This window comes from Polypterus senegalus, chromosome 9, assembly GCF_016835505.1.
Source record: "Polypterus senegalus isolate Bchr_013 chromosome 9, ASM1683550v1, whole genome shotgun sequence".
NCBI classification, from domain to species: domain Eukaryota; kingdom Metazoa; phylum Chordata; class Cladistia; order Polypteriformes; family Polypteridae; genus Polypterus; species Polypterus senegalus.
The window spans coordinates 78292293-78316563 of record NC_053162.1 but is presented as its reverse complement, the minus strand read 5'-3'; the positions used below and the strand labels follow the sequence as shown (position 1 = coordinate 78316563).

The 24271-nt window shown below is 36.2% G+C and overlaps 1 protein-coding gene across 1 annotated transcript in view; it reads right to left on the bottom strand.

Annotated features, from left to right (window-relative positions):
• LOC120534874 (polyamine-modulated factor 1-binding protein 1) overlaps window positions 1–24271 on the bottom strand; it is a 373314-nt gene that overhangs the window by 86558 nt on the left and 262485 nt on the right. The window contains exons 15-19 of the mRNA XM_039762390.1: window positions 22077–22244; window positions 18326–18409; window positions 16592–16759; window positions 14066–14149; window positions 3275–3442 (exon numbers count right to left, since the gene is read on the bottom strand). Coding sequence (XP_039618324.1) covers window positions 3275–3442; window positions 14066–14149; window positions 16592–16759; window positions 18326–18409; window positions 22077–22244 — 672 coding nt within the window. The remainder of the gene's footprint in view (window positions 1–3274; window positions 3443–14065; window positions 14150–16591; window positions 16760–18325; window positions 18410–22076; window positions 22245–24271) is intronic.

Genomic DNA, 24271 nt, shown 5'->3' with positions numbered 1-24271 from the left:
TACGTCTTAGTCACAGCGACAGGAGGAATGACGTACTTCTGGGATGAAGAAGAGGACTTTTTGCTCTGACCCGGAAGTGGTAGGAAGTCACATGGACTGAGGGTATGGAAAACCTTCCGGGTCAGGGAATATAAAAGACTGTGGGAGATCTCAGACGAGTGACCTGAACTGGATGGCTGGGTGGCAACGCGTCTGGGAGTGGAGGATTGATTATTGATTGGTTATTTATATGAGTATTGTGGAGAGGAGGGTGCTTTGTGCACGTATTTGTCCTAATAAAGAAGATTATTGGACTTTTATCTGGTGTCTGAACTGAGGGTTCAAGGGGAAGACAGCGCCCCCTAACTGTCACACTATCTATTATTTACTCTCTTAGGACCCATCTACTGTTCTTGTGTTTTCCTTTAGCCTTTCTGGTGGGGGCACCATGGACAATTCTAAATTGTTACTTGTTAGTTATCATATCTGTAGTGAAAGTTCCCTTTTGCACTATTTGCTTTTATTTGATTCTTTGAATGTATTATTTCTTCTTTGCTTTTGAAAAATTAAACATTTTAACACCAAAATACAATAAACTAGACCATTGCAAAGCTCTTTGGGCTGAAGGAGGAAACTAAAGTAAACTGTAAAATTCATGGTGAACACAAGGGAACATCACAAATCTTTGGATCTGTGAGTCAGCAGTGGAAACCAGGGCTCCATCATTTAGCTCATAATCCCAAAACCTTACTAGCTAAGTCATTCTCCACAAATATATTCTCATGTGTGTCACACCAAAACTCTAAAACCTACTTCAGTACATTTGTGATGTTCTATAGGCCATAATATTCATATTAATATCCATCCTTTACTTGTTTTCAACCATTTCATAAACTGGTCAAGTAAAAATCCAAACAGAAAAATGTTTTTTGAAAAAAAGAAACGAGCATGGAAAACATAAAGACGAAGTAATGCAAGAATGTGATGAAGCACTAAATGAAAATCGCTATATACTGTGTGTTATAACAGCATTGTTCTTGAGTAAAAGCATTGGGGAAGTACTTTTAAATGTGAGGAAGATGTATGACTTTGTCTGTGCTTGTAATTTGTGTTCTTGTTTAACTTATGTTCTACTAGGAAAAGTTCAGGCACATATTACCAAGGGAGGTAAATGCAATTTGGTTAAACAAAAGCCCACCATGAGACAAACAGATGTCCTTGTGCAATGTGTTTCACAGGGAGCATTTGTGAATGTGGCCATCTAGAGAGCCCAAGTCACACTGTGGAGGGTGTTGTCACTTTGTTTGAGGAAAAGACAATAAGGACTTTGTTAGAGTGTGGAAATGTCAGAATGACGTGAGCAACCAAGCGATAAAGTGGAGCAGCTGGCCTTTTGTAACACAGGTCACCTGTTAGTGTGTTTTTCTTCCTGCCAGGTATGTAGTGAGAATGCAAGTCGGATCAGGAAGTGCATACACCATTCAGGAAAGCCAGCACTCCCAGTCAAATTATTGTAATGGTCTTGTGTTGCACTGTGATTGCACGCCTGTAGTTGATGGTTCAGCAATGTGGCAAATTGCAGGCCGATGGTCTTTTCTGGTAGTGATGTGCACAGCTGTGTTCAATTCGTTCACACATCTCCATTCTGTTTGCACGCGGCACAGTGTTTCTTGTCTGGGGATCAGCTCTACTACGTCTTCGGTGTGTATGAGGAGGAATTGAACACAAATTACATTGCGTGTGTCACAGCTATTATGGAAGGATGCTATCTTATTTACCTCCCTGTACATTCATTCAAATGCAGTAATTCTTGGTAAGACATGCAGCTGCTTTTTGTCTTTAGGTAACTTCATTTTCTTTTAAATGAAGGAAATAAAGGATAAGGATCCTTGTGACTGCTTATGGTATTACAATATAATGCATGTTCTGAAATGATTAGTTCACTGTCAAGTGTCTTAAAGTCTCAAACACGGTATATATGCCCCACATTTTTAAGGGATGTCTGGTTTTAGTTTAATTTTTACAAGTCTGACACATGTCTTTGGTATGCCACTCAGACACTGATACAGTGTTACTTAATAATCACCTACATTGCATTGATTTTAATGCTTAAATACTAAACATTTAAGAAACAACCGAAACATGAACTATACAAAAAAGCTGCAGTTTCATTGCAGGAGAGCCGAGTGATGCTAAAATAAAAATGTAATCCGTATTAAAGTTGCCTGCTGCATGGCTGCATATATTACTGCAATCAATCAGCGATAAGCTCTAGTATAATTGTCTAACTCCCTATTTCCCTCACAACCTCATCACACAGAAACACCCCATGGCTATTTCTGATGAGATTCTGGAATGTAGAAAGCAACAGAGAGGGAGGGAGGGAGGGGGAGAGAGAGAGAGAGAGAGAGAGAGAGAGAGAGAGAGAGAGAGAGGGAGATGTAGAGTTCACTGATCTCTCTCTCTGTCTCTCTCTGCCACTCTGATTAATTTCCAACTAGATCACTCGGCCAGCAATATTATTAGCATAAAATTTCCATGGATCAAACCCTGCAATGAAACCCTTTCATCAGTGTGCTTGTCAAACATGAAAATTCAAATCTCATTTTGTTTTAATATCATTTTCACAGAGGCATGGAGGATTTTGCGAGTTAGGCGGTTGTGGATGTTCTACTAAGCATTTGAGATGGAGTGATGGGAAGCATGCAATATTAGTTCAGCTATCATTTACAATTAAAATAATTATTGGCCATAATCAGCACATGAAGATTAATCAGCAGTTGCATTCCTGCATATCAAGGGTATATACAATTGTAATGTGCTAATGTGTCTATTTTCTCTAGGTAGACCGATATTTGTCACACATCGCACCAAGAGTTGCACGTTACATTAACTGCTAACCTCAAACTGACCTGGTATGACTGAGTTTGAGGTTGTGCATATGTATAACCTGTGATGAGCAATCTCACGTATAGTTGATACTTGCATTATAGTTGCTGCCAAAACAGGCTCCAGCAGTCGACTGTGACTGGACTGTGTGAGATTAAACATGGACAGATATATTTAATAATCACTGTCTGATTAGCTAGCATGCATAATATACAATTCTGCTGTCAAAGGATGCTCTGAGTGAAGGCTAACAATCAAAACCATGCCATTGCTGACATGTGCTGACAGTTAAAAGTGAACACAAAAAATCAGGTAAGTTTAACTAGAATTAGATTATTATTATTATTTCTTTATTGTTGGCCCATGTAGGGGTGCTCAGTTATAAAAGGCATTCACAAATTCCCACCTGCTGCATGAACTGCTCATTCTCCTGTTGCAGTTGTAATATTCTCTGCTTCTGCTGGCTTATTTCTGCCTCCCGTTCACTCAGGATGTTCTGTAAGCTTTGCAGGTCACTTTGTAAATCTTTTCTCTTTACTGTTAGAGTTGTCACTTCATCCATTTTTACATTTAACTGAAAAACACATAAACAATGGAAGTAACCACAATTACAGCATTTGTGATGCCTATTGCCCCAGAAGCTTAAGTGGCTGACCCCATTACATTTAGCACAAAGGTACAGCAAGTGGCTATGCAGCAAACATTAAACATTTTTATTATTTGTCTTTAAGAATGTGTAAAGAGGAACAGGAGTCAAACCTAGTTTTTGCTAAACTTGACTTGCATGTATAGAATTTTTTTTAATTTTTATAAAATAAAAGAAAAAAAAGAAAAAAAGAAATGAAGTCATCATAGCAAGTTAAAAGCATTCAAATAAATGTAAGCAAAACAGTAAATAACTGGAGGAAAAAATGCATTATATATATATATATATATATATATATATATATATATATATATATATATATATATACACACACACATACAATATATACAGTATATAATCAATTGTGTAAATATTACATATACTGTAAATATCTGTTAAGTAACTCAGCATTCCTCTGGAAATCCAGTATCTTATGACTGAATTATTATGAAAGAATAAAGCAAAATCCAACAAAGTTTGTAAAATGTATATTAGTGTAGTCAGGAAAAGGAATATTCATTATTTTTTTTTTTTTACTTAGAAGCAAACACCTACAAGTATTTAACTTTTATGCATGCCACATTAAAATGATCTATGAACAAACCAAGCTATGTTAATTTCCACAATATCACTGAGCAACTGATCTGGACATCACAAAGACATTTGCATTGAAAGGGCATGTTACTAGGAGTGACTTCTTTCTCTTTTGGCTGTATAAAGTGCATTGCCCATACTTCCTTGGTGACCAGGCAGACTACACAGATTACCAAGATGTATTTAAATGTAGGCATATTTAGGCTCACAGCATCCCAAGCCTTTTGGTTATAAAAGTAGATCACGGTCTTCTTCTGAACAAGAATAGTTTTTAACTTTACATTCTTGTACTTGACTCACCTAAACAAAGTAACTCACAAATAAAGCACATACGGACCTACAGCAAATGCACATGTGCTTACAATTGGTGTGTAAATGTGTGAGACAAACGAAGGAATTCATGGCTATATTTATGAGTATTTATATTTATATGTGCATGTGTTTTAATTGCCAAACTAGCACAAAATGTAATAAAGAGCTACAAAATGGGAAATATAGATATAGGAAAATTAGGTAAAGCACTCAGTAAAAAAAACAGCATCGCTCAAAGCTAATGGCTTGAAGGTACACATTAAAGGGATGCCTAATGCAAATAGCATGGGAGGTTGTGAAGGAATCCAGGTCATGCTTGTCTAGCTGGAAGGAGAAACAAGGAACCCGTGGGGAGAATGGCCAGGGCATCTAGACATAGTCAGGGCTGAGACTATAACAGTAAAGGCAACATCCCAGCTTTAATTAAAAGGATTCTGAGATTATTAATATTGAGGAATACAGACAAGGAGTTGTCCTGTCTATGTCTTTTTGGCTCCTGCAGAGTCACCTAGTCCTTTTATTATTAGATAATTAGGTTGTGAGAATCCTTGGAGGAACTGGGGGTACTCTGGGAGTATGGCACATTTGCCACAGTTCAGCTGAGCCTGGAATTCTGTATGGTTGCAAGGGCACACCTAACAAGGAGTAAGTGGACCAATAGCCCACACAAGGAATAGAATAAAGTCCTTGATGTGTTTAGGGAAGCCATAAATTTGTATTTTTTTTTTTGTATTTGTCACTAATTTCAGTATGTTCTATCTATCATCTGTATTTCATTGTTGAAAAAGAGTGGCCTTTCGTAATTACACTGGTGGCACATATGTCTTTCTGGGTTAACATTATGTACAGTGCATTCAGCAAAAAAATTAATTATGTTTTCCCTTCATTAAGCAACACTCAATACATTAAAATAAAGTAACACCAGGATTTTAGAACTTTTTGCAAATACAAAAAACTGAAATATGACATTGGCACAAGTATTCAGACACAGTGTTGAAGAACCTTCGGCAGAGATTACAGCCTGAAGTTAAGAGATTTTGTGCCATTCTTCTCTGTCGATATTCTCAAGCACAATCAGATTGGATGGAGACCATCAATGGACAGCTATTTGCAGGTCTATCCAGAGATGTTCAATTGGTGTCAAATCTAGGCTTTGCTTGGGCCATTCCAGGACATTCACAGAGTTGTCCCTAACACACTTCTGTTTTGTCTTTCTTTTGTGCTTAGGGTCATTGTCTTGTTGGAAGTTTTGCAGTGATGGTTGTCCTTCTGGAAGTTTCTCTCATCTTCACACAGGTTCTTAGGTTCTTGGTCACATCTCTTACCATGACACTTCTCCACTAACTATAGGAAGATTTATGGTTGTTCCCAACTTATTCCATTTAAGAATTATGAAGGCACGAGCACATCTGTCTCGACTAAAACTCTCCAAAATGTTTCCAGGGCATGATCCAACCTGCGAACGTTGCAACCAAGCCCCAGCCTCACTAGGTCACATGTTCTGGGCCTGCTCCAAATTAACATTATTCTGGACAAAAATTTTTAATTACCTCTCAGACAGTCTTGGACTCACAATCCCTCCTAACCCATTAACAGCTGTGTTTGGGGTTCTTCCAGAGGGTCTTAAAGTGGAGAAAGACAAACAAACTGTGATTGCATTCACTACACTGTTGGCACGCAGACTTATTCTGATAAACTGGAAGAACCCAAACTCTCCTCTTTTAAGTCAGTGGGAAACTGATGTGTTATATTATTTAAAATTGGAAAAAATCAAATACTCAGTTAGAGGATCTGTGCAGACTTTTTTCAAAACATGGCAGGATCTAATCAGTAATATTTTGAAATGATTTTATAAAGCACAGAGAATTTGTTGATTTAGGTATTTTTAAAAGCCTTAAATTTTACACCGTTTGGCTTGCTCTCTCTCTCAAGGGTGGGGATCGATCTGTTCTTAGCATAATTCTTTTTTTTGTAAAAACTTGATTGCTATGTATTGATTGTAATAAAATTAATAAATAAATAAATAAATAAAAAAAAAAAAGAATTATGAAGGCAACTGTGCTTATGGGAACCTTTGGTGCCGTAGAAAGCTTTTTGTAGCCTTGTCCAGATCTTTGCCTCAGTGCAATCCTTTGTCTAAGATCTACAGGTAACTGCTTTGAACTCCTGGCTTGAGTTTTGCTCTGGTAGACATTGTCAAATGTGTGGCCTTGTACAGACAGGCGTATGCCTTTTCTGAAGTGAAGATACATCAATTGAGGCTAAACTAAGGCACATCCTCAATGATGTTACATGAGGTCATTGAGTGTTTTGGTTACTTCGAACATCAGGTACTCTGACCCAGGCAACCCAGGTGATGCTGATAAAGCCTCAGCTTCTGCCCCATCTGGCACTGTTCCTACCAATTCCCTATGTTGCATTTATTTACTCTGCCTGTACCACTGCTGTCTCCACTGTTCACTTCCTGATGGTCTTAACTGCTACCCCTGCTTACAAAACTTTAGGGTCACTGGATTTTTGATACTGCAGCACTTTCCTCACTGAAACATAACAAAATGTGAAAAATTGAAGGGTCTGAATACTTTCTGAATGCACTGGATGACCTGTGTGTGTCTCCAGAACAGCCTGAAGTCTTCAATTTAACGATTTAACACAGGGGTTTTAGTCCAAAGTGATTAGAAAACATCACAAATGTCTTTTGTTTCACATATTCATGCTGAAAACCTCATCTTCCACCCTGAAGTTAAAGTCAGAATTATGTTTTTAGAACCAGCTTGAAATGATGTATGTTTTGTTACATGGTACCTTATTCTGCTTAAAGTACCCTTTGGAAAAACAGTAGACTGTGACCATAAAGACTTATACATGGTCAGAACCAATGCTTAATGAGGCTGTGGCATTCAAATGACTAGTATTAGGAGCATTTAACACACTATTAAACTGTCACTATCAGCTTGTGTCATTGACACAATGCAGGATTAATCTCCATGTTTATGCCAAATTCTGGCAATATCATCTGCATATCATAAAAGATTTTCAAAAGCAGGTTAGATTTTTCCTTTTTCCAGTTGTCATGATCACACTCAGTGTAGCCTTATCTTTCTTTCATTAGCTGAAATAAGTGAAGCCTGGTGTGGTTTTCTGTTTTCAAGGTCCAATGTATTGTGCAACTGCAGTGATCCTTGCTAATAGCTATGTTGTTCCAAAATTTCATCCAGATACTTTTTAAATTATCCTGTCCTTTCTAATGTTTCTACTGTCTTTTCATGCTTTACTGTATATTGAGAAAGAGAGTTGCAGATAAGAGGACTGGCCATTTTGATAAGCAGGCTATTTGTGTTAATAAGCAGGTATAGTAATTAAAGTAAACACTAAGTTGATATACATGCTTACAGAACATTTAAACATAAAAACACATACATAGTCACATATATGTCAACACATACACACAAATATTCTTAGCAAAAAACAAAGATCATTAAGTACTGGAATAATGCCCTATGACGCTTTATAAGTGCATTCAGTTATTGAGAATTTAAAAGTATAAAGTATTGAATTCCTTTATGTCTCATCTGTTGAAGGAGACACACATTGCAGTACTGATGTTAACCACCTTGCCAGACTGTTCCCCAGGAATATTTTAACTGTGAAAGAGTCAGAAGGTCAATTTGGCTAGGAAATGCCTAAGGCAAAAGATATGAGGTTTAGCTTCTGCTTACTTCGGTGACCATAAAAACATCTCTTTTGTGGTTGGGAATGCATCCTGAAAGCACAGAGGCACTACCAGAAATAGCCATTTAGACATGCATATGGAATGGACACTATTCATTAGTAAATGTCTGCCCCAGTTTTTAAAAGTACAGTAAGTGCACAAAAATGAAGGTTATGTGGGAGGAACATTCTGGGTGAAGGAACAAATAATGCAGCCAAAGGATCTGCGTCACTGCTCCTACCTTGCTGGAGTGAGGAGTGAGATTTGTTATTCGGTTCTGTGAATAAACACCTGCTATATGTGTTATAAAGGCACAGCATATAATTTCTACTGCTTATTATTGGTTATGTGAATATGAAAAGTCAAAGTTTAGCCATTTTTTTGCATTGAACGTCTGAGGTTAAATGAATATTTTTCAAAGAGTTAATTGGTTTATCAGAGTCATAAATCTAAGCACATACAAACACAGTCCTATTTAATAAAGATCAATTAGAAATAACATGTTGTCGTGAAAAGCAAAATTATCTTGTATTGTTTATAAAGTCTTCCAAGTTAATGGCCACTGTACATTTTTAACAGCAAACAATAGGCAACTGAGAGGTTTTGTATTTAGGATGCTTATCTCTTTCTTTAAGCCTTAACTACTTTGCTATGACACAATCTACACTTAAATACATTGGAAAATTAAAATGATGCAATCTGCACTTTACAAAAAAACTTCACCTTGGACACAAATCTACCACTGATAAATATTAACTTAGTGCAATGCACCCTCTATTGCAAGTAAATCAGCAAAAAATATTTTTCATCTATATGAGGCATTGTGGCATAGAGGTTAGTACTCATACCTCACTGCTGGAGGACATTGGGTCCTTAGCCAGGCCCACTCACTGCCTGTGTTTGCTCATTATCTTCATGTCTGTGGTACACTAATTTTCCTCCCACATCCCGGGTTAATTTTATTAGGGCCCTGTTATGAGTAACTGTTGGTGTGTGCTTGAGTTTCTCCTGTGATGACCCTCTATCCCAAATAGGGGTAGTTCAACACTTACGGCTGATGCTCTTAAGACTGCAGTGCCTAAGACTCAGATTTAACTTTACGTACCCACTTGTTTCACCATAAGTGTACAGGAGTCTGGGCACTGTCCTGGTAATATGGAGTACAATTCATAAATTAAACTTTTATGGGGTCGTAGTGCACAGAAGGACACTCTCCCTACAAACCTGATTAAATCTGCTAACAAACCAAATTGTTATACAAGTGTTTGATATTGATACTGAGTCAAACAAGTAAATGTTCTTATAATACATTTTTTATATTAGGATTTTTTAATTAGGTTCTATTTGATTTTTATTGCTTAGTGCTTGTTCTTGTGGCACTATTTGGTCATTGCCATTCAGTGCTGCTGTTGCCATGATGTAATGGTGGGCTGCTAGGAGGCTGAAGTCACTCCAAGTTATGTCATCCAGACAATGGATTTAAACTGGGGTCACACTGACTGGAAGGATCCAAGATTGTGGATATGAAAAAAAGACTTTTGCAGTGGTTAGGAGCAAACTGAAAATATTTTCAACATGAAAGACTTGCATGTGTTTTGGATTTTTGTTTTAGTTATTTGTAAATATTCTGTCTTCTGGTTTTGACCTTAGTGGCCCATTTTGACTTTGATTTAGTTTCACTCATCTCCTGGTTCATTAACTTTTACTTTGATCTGCCAAGTTCCATCCATGCAGAACCTATATGCCTTAGGCTTGTGGAAAGAAGTAGGAGCACCTAAGAGAACTCCATAAAGACTGCTTGCAGTTTGGCCACCTGATAAAAGCGCATGGGACAGAAACGCATCAACAAATGTGCAGAAGAAAAATGCGTGTAATAAAAATGTACATGGCTAGCAGGTTGCTCTTTCCATCTTAGAGAACTGCTATGGAGAAAATTGCAGGAATTTAATTTAGTGAACACTTAACAAAAAAGATGAAACGGTTCTGAGGCGTGTTAAAATGTTAATTGCCTTAAGCTTTGTGCCATGTTATGACATGCTCACTACTTTGAAGAACTTGTGAATACTTACCCTTACAGTCCAAACAAATACATGTTTAGTTTAAAATCCTGCCTGTAACAGTTAATACATACATTTGGATGAGTGCCCCTTTTACACTTGATGTAAGGGTAATGTGGTGCAACAAAAGGCATAGCACAGTAAAACCTGTTTATTTACATGGTTTTACGGTTTCAGTTTGCATATGGGGTTTGTCCTTGAGTTATGCACATTTACATTTCATCTCTTCTCTTGTTATGAAGAGTATTTTTCAAGTAAATACCACTAACCAACTTGGAGTTTTACTAACTGCATGCATGCTACTTCGCAGGTCAGGGTTTTGGAGCTGCAAACAGCAATGTTAACCACTGCACCAATTTGCTGTATTTTAAAATATTAAGTCTGCCAAAAAACTTTCTAACCTTTATATTATTCAGATGCCATCAGACTCAGTGATGATAATATTAATGGACAAACAAATAAAAAGGCATGTCAGCTAAATAAAAAAGCAGCTGTTTTAGTTTAATGGAGCAAGATGTAACATTTAAAATAAAGGTTTCCTTCTTGCTTTCTTTGTGCGATAAATACATTTCTGTCATTCTTTCTCATGTTCCAGTTTACATGGATATTCTCTTGTATGTTTATGTGAAACATCAATGAGTGAGAGATTCTCAACATATGGAAACAATATTTTTTAAACCCAACAAAATCCTGAATTTTCCTAGGGACTAATTAGACAAATGCCACACTGTGCATATTCTTTACCGTTCAGTGATTCGTTTTACTTTCTGTGTAAAACACACCATAATTAAGTGACGGTTTCATGTAAAGAAAACTTCAAAAGAAGATAGGAATATATTTTTAAAAAGTTATAAAGAAAGAAAATCATTTGAAACAATTAGAAGAGACCAGAACATTCTCTCAATTGCTAGAATTTAACCGGTGAACTTTTATACATTGTTTTTCATTTGATTGTGCTTTCCTTCTACAGCACAATATATACATGGTCACCTTACACCAAGTTACATCATAGGTTGAACAGTTGAGGAAGACTATGAAGAAGGGAAGCTACAAAGCCGAACAATAAAGTACAGACATACAGGTTCTATCCCAACCTTGGACTCTCTTTGTGACATCGATGATCTTCATGTACTTCAGTCATACTAAACCTATAAAATCATTTTAATGTTTGCTATAAAAAGGAGATATTTTAGAGGAGGAGACAACTTTAATGAAAGCAAGGCAGGCATGTACCTTAAATGAAGATGTATAGTCAAACACACACACACACACACACACACACTTCCATATGGACTTTCCCAATAACCTTAACATTATGTCTTTAAACTTCAGGAGCAATCCAGGCAAGCTGAACCAAGAAGACATCCCATTTACTAAAATGTAAAGTTCTTGACAATAATAATTGACCAAAAGAAAATTTTAGTTTTAACTTACATTTGTATACACATTTGCTTACATAGAATTTCTAAGCCCGCAAACAGATAAATAACTGTATAACATTCTGACTATGCTCTGATAAAACAACATCATTTACCACTAAGCACCATTTCATACGGTACAAAACCCACCTATGACACTAAACATGTTCAGATTCAGGTAATTATTAATGGTTTCACCACGTTCAAGTGCACAACAATATTAAACTCTTCAATATGAAACAAGTCTTCTGTACTTGTAAACGTCATATTTCTAACCAAGCACCATTTAAAATGGGCCCGTTATTTAGTCAACTCTGCCTTAAAAATAAAAGCACTAGTTAGGAATGCTTTCAAAAAAATCTGTTGAATGAGAAGGACAATCTCTAAGTTGAAATTTACCGCCAAATGCATCAAATTCTCCTATTTTGGAGAGGAAAGTTATTAAAAAAAAGCCTCCTAGAATTGTGCTTTTTCTTTCTCTTTTCAGCTGTCCATTCATATTAAAATGACATCTCTGTGAGCTGAGGGAAATGCTACATAAAGCAATTACTAACAAGGCTGATGCGTCTTTCACTTCTCTTTGTGGGGGGAATATGCCCTTCAGCAAAACTGAACTTTCCTATTGCAGATAGTTCTACCACGAATAAATAAACAAATGAATAATTGAGAGGTAGACATAAATAAATAACATCACAAACATTTTGCTGGTGCTCATAAGCATCCGGTAGACAACCGCCCGACACGTTAATGATAAAAAAAAAAACAGCAAATGTAGCAGATTTGTATCCATTATTCACTGCAATCTGAAAAAGTTCCAAGGAGCTTAAAATAGCCCTTTTTATGTGAGTGACAGAGCTGTCTGATTTACTAAAGCAAGTGGACCTTTATTGACAACACTAGTTACTGACCAAAGGAAAATTTTACATTAAAAGAAGGATGTATGGTAGCACCCAAGCATTAAGTGCCCAAACTGTTTTGCAAAGAAAACATTTATATCAGAATAAATGGGCTCATTGAGGGGAATAAAATAATTCTTTCATTAATTCCAAACTTAACAACTACTTCAAATAATCATATTATTTCACAAAAGAAATACTTACATTTTTAAATGCATATAACATAAATATTAGAGTATAAAACCTTGAATGGAGATGGGGAGCAGCTTTCTTGCTTGGTGGAATGAGGCACCTTGATATCTTGGTTGAATTGTCAACTAGGCCACGACTAAAATGACTAATTCAAGGCCAGAAATGCCAAAAGTTAGGTGTGTCTATAGAGTTAATAGTTTTGTTACTTTTATGGAATAAACAGCCACTAAAAACTTTAAACTGCAGCTGCTAAGTTGATGAATGAGGGGACTGGGTTTATCTAAAGGAAGCAACCTGGTCATCTAACAATAAAATTTAAGTGGATGTCATCCACTGAATATTGGCCTCAACTCAAGTCATCTATACATGTTAAATACAATTCAAGGTTTTGGGATGTGGAACCTATCCCAGCAGCACTGGGTGCAAGGTGGGGTTTCATCACTGGACAAATACACACCCCTTCGACCACACACATCTTGAGGATATTGGCAGGGAAACACACGCAGAAAACATGTTTAGGCCCGGGCAGTATTTGGATGGGAGACCATCAAAGAAAAGCTTGGGTTGCTGCTGGAAGAGGTGCTAGTGAGGCCAGGCAGGGGGCACTTACCCTGTGGTCTATATTTGGATCCCAGTGCCCCAGTACACTGATGAGGACACTCTACTGTAAAAATGGTGTCATCCTTTAGATGACACATAAAACTGAGGCCCTGACTCTCGGTGGTCATTAAAGATCCCTGGGCATCCTTTGTACAGTGTAGGGTACATTCCATGTCCAGGGTAAATTGCCCCACCACGGACTAGTCATTTTGGCCCCCCAGCCATCTCCTGTCTCTAATTGGCTATCCCTTTCACACCCCTTCACCACCTAACAGCTAATGTGTGATGAGTGTACTGGTGCAAAATGATTGCCATCGCATCATCCAGGAAGATGCTACACATTAATGGTGGCTGAAGTGGCCTCCCACACATTATGTAAAGCACTTTGAGTAGTAAGAAAAGCACTTACTACTCAACTTACATTTAAATAAATGTAAAGAATTATTATCATTTATAATTAAGAAATGTGAGGCAGCACAACTGAAGAGAGGTTACTGGAGCAAAGTCAACTCCATGATGGCTCTGGACAATACAAAGTCCCATCAGAAGCTTTAAGAAAGGAGAGTAGGGTGGGATATACAGCTAGTCAATGCCACATTTTCAGTGCCGTGCAGTGCAAATTTATACCAACTGGGTACTCTTTCACAAGAATAAATACGTATAATAACATTTTATTATTATGTCTTTAATCATGACCTTTACTTTGATAATGAGTTACACCCAGAACTTGATCCCCCCCAAAACATAATCCCTATTAGTATTTCTCTCACCTCTTCTTGTAATACTCTTAGGCTTTCTTCAGTTGTTTTCAGATCTGTAGTGAGCTTTAGGATTGTTTGCTCCTTTTTAACAACCTGGAGAAATGAATGAAATAACTATATTATTTTTAGTTACACAGTGTATGACACTGAGATTACAAGCACACAAGAGCTGACTTGGGACCTATAGCATCGCATGCAAAGTAAACATCAAACATAATATTTATGGTAAAGAATAGACACCCCAACATGCAGATAATAAATGGGGCGATAAACTACTGTATATTAATATCAATACCACAATGTAGTCAATTTTAAAATAGTTCCTATTAAGTGTTTTTACTAAAAGAAATAAAAATACAAAAAAAAAATAGAAATACATCTGTGCAGTGGAGACACTACATATTTGTTACATCTTTATTAATGGGATGAGTTTCTCAAACAATTCAAATTAATTTTCTACGTAGAAGGCCATTTTAAACACTTGTTATAGGATTGGCCAAATAACATTAAAAGACAAATAGGGAAAGGGTTAAAAGGACTGACAGATCCACATGTCAATGTCCACCAACTACTCTACTACTACTTTGTGTATACAGTAATCCCTCACTATATCACGCTTCGACTTTCGCGGCTTCGCTCTATCGTGGATTTTATATGTAAGCATATCTAAATATACATAACGCGAATTTTTCGCTGCTTCATGGGTTCTGCAGACAATGGGTCTTTTTACTTCCGGTACATGCTTCCTCAGTTGGTTTGCCCAGTTGATTTCATACAAGGGACGTTATTGGTGGATGGCTGAGAAGCTAACCAATCAGAGCACGCAGTTAAGTTTCCTTTGTGCTGAATGGCTCAGCGACGGAGTGCCAAATTCGATTCCGCAACGTTAACCAGGAAGTCTAGTCTCACTCATTCATTCAGCATCAACGTTCTTCGCTGTGTAAAGAGTTAACTTTTGTGCTCTTTTGTATTTATCTTTGTGCGTAGTCAAGCCCTTCATTATGGCTCCAAAACAATCTGCTCCTGCTACTGCTTCAGGGGCCGTGCCCAAGCGCCAACACAAGATGTTAACGATTGCCGAAAAGGTAAAAGTTTTGGATATGTTGAAGGAAGGGAAAAGCTACATCGCTGTAGGACGCCATTACGGCATCAATGAGGCTACGATTCTTTTTATTTAAAAAGTAGGAAAAGAATATAAGATCTACGGCCGCAGTGTCCTTTTATCTAGGGTGCAAAACGAGTTGCAAGTGGATGTAATAAGGCAGTAGTCTGGATGGAATCTGCTTTAGGGATTTGGATTGAAGACTGCCGGAAGAAGAACAACGGCGGTGCTACACAGTCACCTGAAGAGGCTCCTTTTGAAGAGCTGTAACGCTCTCCTTTGTTGTGCAGTAAAACTAAACTCATCGTTATCGGACAAGTCATCGTGTCATTGTTGGTGAGTAACCATAATTAATTTTCTACTTACAGTACTTAGTACATGTACGTAAGTTTAGTGTCACTGTACACACATTTACTGTATACTATTTTTATTGCATTGTACGTATTTATTGCTGGTGCCCTGTCTATTGTAATGACTGTAACATAACATGTAACATCTGTGATATCGAAGACACTCAATATCTTTAAAATAATATTTAGGTTTTACTGTATATAAACAGTGTGTTTACAAACATAATTTCAATGAATCTTACCTAATATCTAAGAGAATACAAAGGGTTTATGCTGTATAACTGTGCATGAAATGTTTATAAGAGTGTGGGAGAGTTTATAAGGGCTTAAAATATATAAAAATAACCATACAAACATATGGTTTTTACTTCACGGATTTTCACCTATCGCGGGGGGTTCTGGAATGCAACCCCCGCGATCAAGGAGGGATTACTGTATTACATTTTCTAAATATGTTAATTCTTCATGTGAATCCCACCCTAGTCATACTAGCTTACATTTGTAAACTAATACTAGTAACATTGCATATTCTCTAAAAAGGTCACATTTTTACTTAACACTCTAAGCATTTCTATTACCAACAGCAACAAAATCATTTTTACAGATTAAATTTCTCAGTTTGCCTAAAACTGATACAGTATGTATGATTCTGCAATAGGGGGATAGTAAAGAACCTTATGCAAAAAGAGTACTAGAACTACAGTTGTTTTCAGGCAATAATTAAACCTAAATTAGCTCTTATCAATACATTTGCAAAATGATTACTGTACATTCCCAAATATGGAGAGGTTAACAATTTTTTTTTAAATCATTCACTTTTTAGATACACACAAACAGTTTTCCTAAACTGCTTAAATCAATTTTATTTTCATCTTGTTGCTTTTTCTTGCCACCCAGGGGAAATCATTTGAAAATGTCATTTGCAAAGTAATTGCTTTAACAACGGCCCAAAAATATTGCTTCATGAGATCACAGTGGTTAGCTCTTGTTATTCTGTTGCCGCCTGCCGAGTTGGCATCTCTTGCAAGTTACAGTTCAAGGTTTAGGTCAGGCATAGAAGTAAGTCTTGTGTACTGTGATTACCTCGTCCTGTGCAGCTCTGTGTTTCTCCATTAGTACCACAAGTTCATTCTCCAGTCGCTTTGTCTCATTGGTAAGCTGCAGTGTCTGCACTGACAATTTGTCCTTCTCTTCCTCGACATTGCACAAGTCTGCTTTTAACTTTGAACAGTTCTCTTCTTCCTGTACTAGCTGACAGTGAGAAAACAAACATTAAAATACAATGAAAAATACCACGTAAATGTTAGGCATTCATTATTATCCTCCAGGCAATGAGCTGAGGCAATTAAAATGGTGAATAAAATGTTGAGTTCTGTTAGGATTACACATATAAATCCCAATACTTTTTTAGTTGTGTTTAACCTAAACTTGAAATCTACACTATTCATTAAATTTCCCCTTGGGATTAATAAAGAAAGAAAGAAAGAAAGAAAGAAAGAAAGAAAGAAAGAAAGAAAGAAAGAAAGTAAGTATGTATCTATCTATCTATCTATCTATTATATAGTGCCTTATCTATCTATCTATCTATCTATCTATCTATCTATCTATCTATCTATCTATCTATCTAAAGCATTAAGGATGTGGTGTATTTTTTTGAAAGTACCCAGTACAACCACAGTGTCAGAAAGAGGACATTACATAAGTCAAGTTACATTAGAAAAATAACATTTGTTGGAGGCACATCCTGCAATAGTTTTAAAATGTTCCTTAAAATGTTGTACAGACTAGCACAAGCTTCTTTACAAAAGATGTAATGCACAATTTGAAAGCATTCATTCCAACAAAGCCCACTGTTGCCCAGGGTCTTTCTGATTGTTGAGTCGTGAATGTGAAGCTTTACTAAGACAAGAGACACCTGGAGTCCTTTGAATGATTTTGTGCTGTGCTCTTGGAGTAACTTTGGCTGTTCAACTAATTTTGGAAAAGATTCACTACTGTTCCAAAATGTTAAGGTTCTCACTGTAGTTAGGTGTAGTCCTAGAGCATTTGGTTTTGTAGCTCTTTCCACTCTGTTAGATATTTTGACTTTTTCATGATCTCTTCATTGATTGTAGCATTAGTTTAATCCATCTGGTTGCAACTTAATGGTTACAGTCAAAATAACTGAGGTTTATACTGAATGAGCAGGGCTAGCTCTAATCAAGCCAATCTGTGTTCAATTTGCTGATTCTAATTTAAATTCCTTTAATTGGGCTGATATGATTGGGAGAAATTACTTCTTCACTGTCAATTGTTGTTGATGAATGACTTAAGGTTTAAAAGAAAATGCATTATTCCTTCACCCAGATTATCCTCTTTTAATATTAGATTTTGGTTGAAGACCTGAAAACATTCAATTTAAACAAATTTCATTACCTAAGGAAATCAGGAAGATGCAAATACGTTTTCACATCATTGTATATTCATTAGGGAAGAAATGTAAACAATACTTCCTCTTTACAATTTTTAATGTCCTGGGCTCAAATATCACCCCAGGCACTGGAGAAATCCCCCTGAATTATAACAAGTGCAAGATAGGCACCTGTTTCTTCATGACCCTTAAGTGAAAAAAATTGATAAATGGATAGATAAATATTCTGATATGCTGTACCTTGTAACAACTTTAGCTGTTTCATAGTGATTACTATATAAAAAAGGAATTATATATGAAATATTTTCTAGGGTAATGCTAAAATCAAGCAAATTCTATATGAATTAAGCTAATACCCCATCAAGCATTCACCATGGAGGCAAAACTTGTCTATATTTCTCACATACCTGGCAGTAGCAGGTGGAGTACTGCTGCTGCAGTTGTGCCAGGTCGGCTTGTGCCTCATTTGTCTTGTGCTCCATCTGAACAATCTGTGCAATGAAAAACAGCAGGAGTTATATTCAATACTCTGTCTTCAAAAACCCTTCCTAAAATCCTAACAAAGGAAAGTAAATTATTAAATTAATACAGCAAGGTTGCTTTATTCTATATAGATCATTATATGTCAACCTGCTTTTTTATTATCATTACAAATATAGTATGCTTCATAAGTTTCATTCTTCACAAGTGTAATTATTTCATCCAGCTGTTTTTAAAATACTTTTATTCACAAAATGAATTTTTCAACAAGCATTACAATCCATGATTATAAAGTAAAAAAGTACTTAAATGGCTGGTATACTTCAATTAGTCAGAAAGTGTAATAAATAGTCTTCTGGGCATCACAAAATATGTTTGTGTAACAAGATGACTTCACTATTGAGAAATTAAAAAAAATGCTGGTGTACTAAATATATACAGAAATGTGTATATAAGAACAGCTTAATAAAGAAAAAGTTTTTGAGGCTAATATTTAGTGTGCATACTACCAGTTATGGCACATGGTGGGCTAACATAAACGACCATAGGCCTAAGCAGCAAACAAGTGAATGATGAGCACAGACAGCACACATATTGTATATTTAAAAGTAAAAACCATCATGTATTTTTTTGTTATTCTATAAGTCAAAAAACACTTCACCATTGAAGTTCAGTTTGTGCATGTACATTACTGGCATCAAACAGAAGGTTTTAGGGTAATGGCAAAGTCAACCAAATTTCAAGGGGCTATAATCCAGGGAACTAAATTGGGACACACACACATCACGTATGCAAGATTGAATTCAGTTGTCATGATCCTTTTATTTTTTTAATATTTCTAAACAGTTCTACATCGCTTTGTGGAATTTTGGAGGCCAAAGAATGCAGTGGTTAAGTTTATTTTTTGTTTCAACTTAGTTGATTATGAAATGCATTCTTCTGCAGCACCAACAGTTTCAGATTTTTCTCTTTATATCGTGAGGTAAGGTCAAGCAGAAGTATGTCTGACATGTGATATCTCTGTGTCAAAGGTACAAAGGTCAGCATTATCCATGTTGTCCAAGTTTGCGGATACAACTCTCACATTGAGTTCTTTGAGATTAATAATTGAATTCCAGTTATGCACTGTTTCAGTATTTTCACTACATCTTTTGGTTACGCTTTGGTTCTTTTCACTCAGTACTTTGCTGGATGTTGACTTTCTTGCTACATCCCTTAACTACTATTTTGGTTTCTTATCCTGAGTTTGTCTCTTCAATTTTTGATTTTCCATTTTGACCTTAGCTAGTTTATATTAATAACTCCTATTTTCTAATTCTATTCTTATTTGAGATGAGTGTCATTTAATGCAGTCAGTACAGGCATGACAACATGTAAAAACTAAAATAACTGTCTTATACCTTGCAAAAGTCATGTCAGTCTCCATCCACCCCTTTTTTCTAACAGCCCGTGTATTTCAGGTGAATTGTTATTTGCTTTTTCAGACATACATGTATGAATTCACTATACCCTGTACAAATGACAATACTGCTTCTGTTTCTTCAAAGACATCCACACAATATACTTACAACTTGTAAAGTTTTATTTTTATAGTGCTGTGTTTTGAATTGCTAGTGAAGATAACCAAAGCAAAACCATTTCTTTTAACTATAAACTACTTAAAGTAGTAGCCTCTACATACATATCTGCCTTGGTGACTCAGTATAAGAACCTCTGCTAAGACTATAACTATGCACACATCACAGCCTGCACAAAGATAAAAATGCAGCATGTTTAGTTTGGTACAAATATTATGAAGAAGTCTAGTTTAACATATAGGTAAGCAGTAAAGTATTCACATACAGGCCCTGGTTTTGCAACAAAACCCAACTGTGTTCAACCATTATCTCTTATATATATTTCTCTTCTGATTCGTCCTGCTTCCTCCTCAAACCCGGTCCCATCCACACGCAGCCCACATGGCATTTCTCGATTCCTATTCATCCTCTTACAAGCCCTTCCCCACGCCGCTTTTCTCGAGTCCTATTCCTCCTTCGGACTACCGCGTTCCCCGCTTATCTCTCATGACCCCATTGATGTCACGTCACCGCCCAATATCTGGCCTGACCACGTGACCTTTCACTTCGGCCATGTCTGCGCCTGGGAGTCTTTCTCGTAGCCTGCTACAGGAAGGTACTCTCTTGACCAATGCCATTGGTTTCGCTCCTTGCTATTTTCGTTATATGGTTGTTTATATGGTTGTTTCCTAAGCCTTTGTTATAAAATGAACAACAGTATCTTCTCTGTCGACGGGTTTTTGTACAACGTCATCTGTATTCCGGGACAACTGCCTGTTCCTATCAGTGGGTTATTTCTTGACACAAACGGTTGACAAAGGCAATGCACTCTCACTACGACATAGGACAGTAGATTTCGTTGCATCACATTGGGACAGATTTGGAGATGCTCTTCCTGTTATTCTTTCCAACGCAAGTCGGGTTATCACAACAAGTCACAAGTACTATCAATACATGGCAACATCTACAGTTTATGGTGGTGAAGCTCAAATTCAAGCTCTTTCCGAGATTAGATCTTTCGACTCATTATCTGTTGTCTCCAGCAAAACACCTATTCACAACTACATCTTTCAAGAAGTATTTCTTTCTTCTTGATTTCTGAATTCCTTTCTCACCGTTTTCCGTTCCTATTCTTCTTCGCCGTATGCTACAGCGGGCGTCTACTAGTTATTATTATTTCAACAGCAGTAAAAGTTCTCTCACAGTTTGATCTTAGACTAATAACTAATTATTTTAGTGTCCTTAAGATCACATATGTGTTATAGTCTGAACAGGGCTCTGTCCCTGGCTTTAGTTTATTTACTATTTTTGTATTAATTTTGTCATTTATGTTTGCATTTTATGTTATTGAATATGATTTTGTTTTCTTTCTGTGTTTTATTTTCATTAGCATGTTCTTGTTAAATAATTATTTTGTTTTTTACCTTATATTAAACTCTGTCAAATGCTTTCCATGCCTTTCATATGTTGAGTCCAAGAGGATGGGGCCCCCAGCCCATACAAATCCATTAAAGTATCTATCTATCTATCTATCTATCTAGAGGCCATAGGTCAGGGCTGTGGAATTAGCTCTTGCTTATGTTGTTCAGCTCTAATTATTACATGTTTATGTTTCGGCCTTTTTGGATTTTATATGTTCTTGCTTTTTGATTTTCTGATTTCTGTTTAAGGTTTTTGTCTACCCCTCTTCGCCTTTTCTTGGATAATCATTATATTATAAAGAAAATTTGTTTTTGTTCGACAGGCCAGAACTACTTTTTGTGAGTGTAAGAGTCAGAGACCTGATTAGCAGTTTTAGGGACAGTCTTTATGTTTAAAGGCCTAATTCTATAGATTAGTTTTTGAGTTAAAGCCCTTTTTTGAGTTTCATGGGGCTAGATATCACAATGGCTAGATTTTGATTTACCTATAAAGATACAATTTGAGCTTTTCTTTAAGCATTTACAAGGTCTTTAAACAGTGGCTAACACTAGAGACGAAAATCATGAAGGTTTAATTCACAGTTTATATAACCAGGTCAAATGAAAAATAGATTAAAAAAAACAACTTAGGAATTAGCATGGCTTGAAACCAGAAGTATCATCATGGGTTTTGTTCATCATAATAGAATATGAGCGCCCACCAGTTCCTCTGCTTCCTGTAGCTCCAATGAGACACTCTTCAAAGCATCCTGGGTATTTTGTAACTGATCTCTGAGTGTGTTGTTTTCAAAGTTTTGGGTTTGCAGCCTTTCTCGGAGAGGTCCCAATTCCATACTGACTGTAGATAATCTCTCTTCTTTTTGAGACAACTGAAAAGAAACAAAAACTCAAATGTCAAGTAAAAACACCAAAAGGCATCATCTCTGCCACCTGTTACAGGGCAGTACAGTAGACAAGATGATTTTTTTCACTGTGAAGCATACAGCATACCCTGCTGGAAAAGAAGCTGCAATCTGACACATTGGCTAACTGCCAGCACCTTGTGTAGTTGTACAGTTAGAAGTCAAAAAGCTGACACAGCAGTGAAGACCTGGTACTACTCCATTTCTATCAATGTACAGTATAATATTTTCTTTAGACATATTTGTCAACATGATTTGGAGATCATAACTCACAGTAGGACAGTATCTTACAATTTATATGCCAGATGCTACAAACAGGATTCTTATATATTATTTGTACAAAGCAAGCACAATAATTCATTCCATTTAAAAACTTTCTTTAGGAAACAAGCTGAATTAAAAGCGTGACCTTAAATTTTAGCTTTTAAGTTATGCTGAAATCACAACCACTAAGAATTATTGTGTGACAATAAAGCAACTGAGCAATGTGATGTGGATGATATGAAATATGTATACATCTATTCATTTTTTCATCTTCTTTTTACAGTAGTTTGACTTCATGTTTTACAGTGTTGTGCATTTAGCAGGAGGATTTCCAAAAAACAGAAATGTATGCTTTCATTTTAATGAACATTCAGCAAAATTTATTGATCATTTTTGGTTTGTGGAAATCTATTTAGTCTCTTTTACATGCTCACTAGTTTTTAAGTATAGTTGATTAAAGCATATATGCTATAATAAAGTCCTACAGAAGAAAAGATTTTCCTTACATGTGAAAAGTGAAAATTAAAAAATGTGAGAGCATTCATATAACCGAATGATAATGTACAAAAGTACAGGGTTAATTCTGAATTTGTACACTTGGTTAAAAAGAAGAAAACAAGAAGAGTGACTGATCAAGGAGTATGGTGTTAACCAGATAGCATTCTCAAACTCCCAATCTTTCTTCTTCAAACCCAAGTGCGCTTTGGTTTGCAGTTGATTTTACATTCGCCTATAGTGTGTGTTTGCGTGTGTGAGGACTTCCTGTCCAGGCATAACACCTGCCGTTTACCTGCTTTAAGAAAGGTTCCAGTTCACCAGGACACTATACTGGGAAAAGAGAGTTTGGAAAAATAGACAAGTAGAAAGAAAACAATGTATTGCACCCTACAGAGATTGTTACTGAATACCCTGCCCTCATTCGTGATGAACAAAAACACACCAAAAGTTATATAGCTATGATTAGATATAAAGGGATTGTATCAACTATTTCTCATTGAAAATATCTTTAGAATCATTTGTATTAAACATTATAAATAATTAAGTTACTGTGATTTACCATTTGAATGGCTGGACACATATTTATGTTGCTTGGCTAAATTTCCGTATTTGAATAAGTTATTGCGATTTATGCTTTAAATGGATTTTTTACATATATGTTCTGTTTTTGCTACATTTTCATATTCATTTATCTTAGTTTACATACACATGGAAATATGTCCTGGTAAAATAATTTTCTTTGGAGTCATAAGCTATGAAGAATGATTTTGAATGAGCAGAAAGATAAACTGGCAGGGTTAAAACACAATCCTTTTCAATGTCTTAAGTGTGACAAAGAAGGAATACAGAAAAGACTCCTCTGCATAACATTTTGTTAGCTAGAATACTTGAAAGAGGCAAAGACAAAATTGACATGCACACTAAATACCTTGTTACTTTGATAATTTTTTAAAAAACATTTTAAAAAGATGATAAAAAGAGCAGCTTCGACAACATGCTGCTGTCTGTAAATCTGATTAACAAGTTACTGCTCATCAACATTGTAATGCTCCTTCAAGTGGTAAGGGTGCAGTAGGAGAACCAAGAATTCATCAAATAGAAGAGAATCTGGAATATTTTCCTGTATTTTTTGGGCAAAAGATTAATTTTCTGATGATGAAATGCAACTTGTCTCTACATCTGTTTGTATATGCTGAGTTAACCAACAATAAAAGTCTCCTAATGTTTGCATG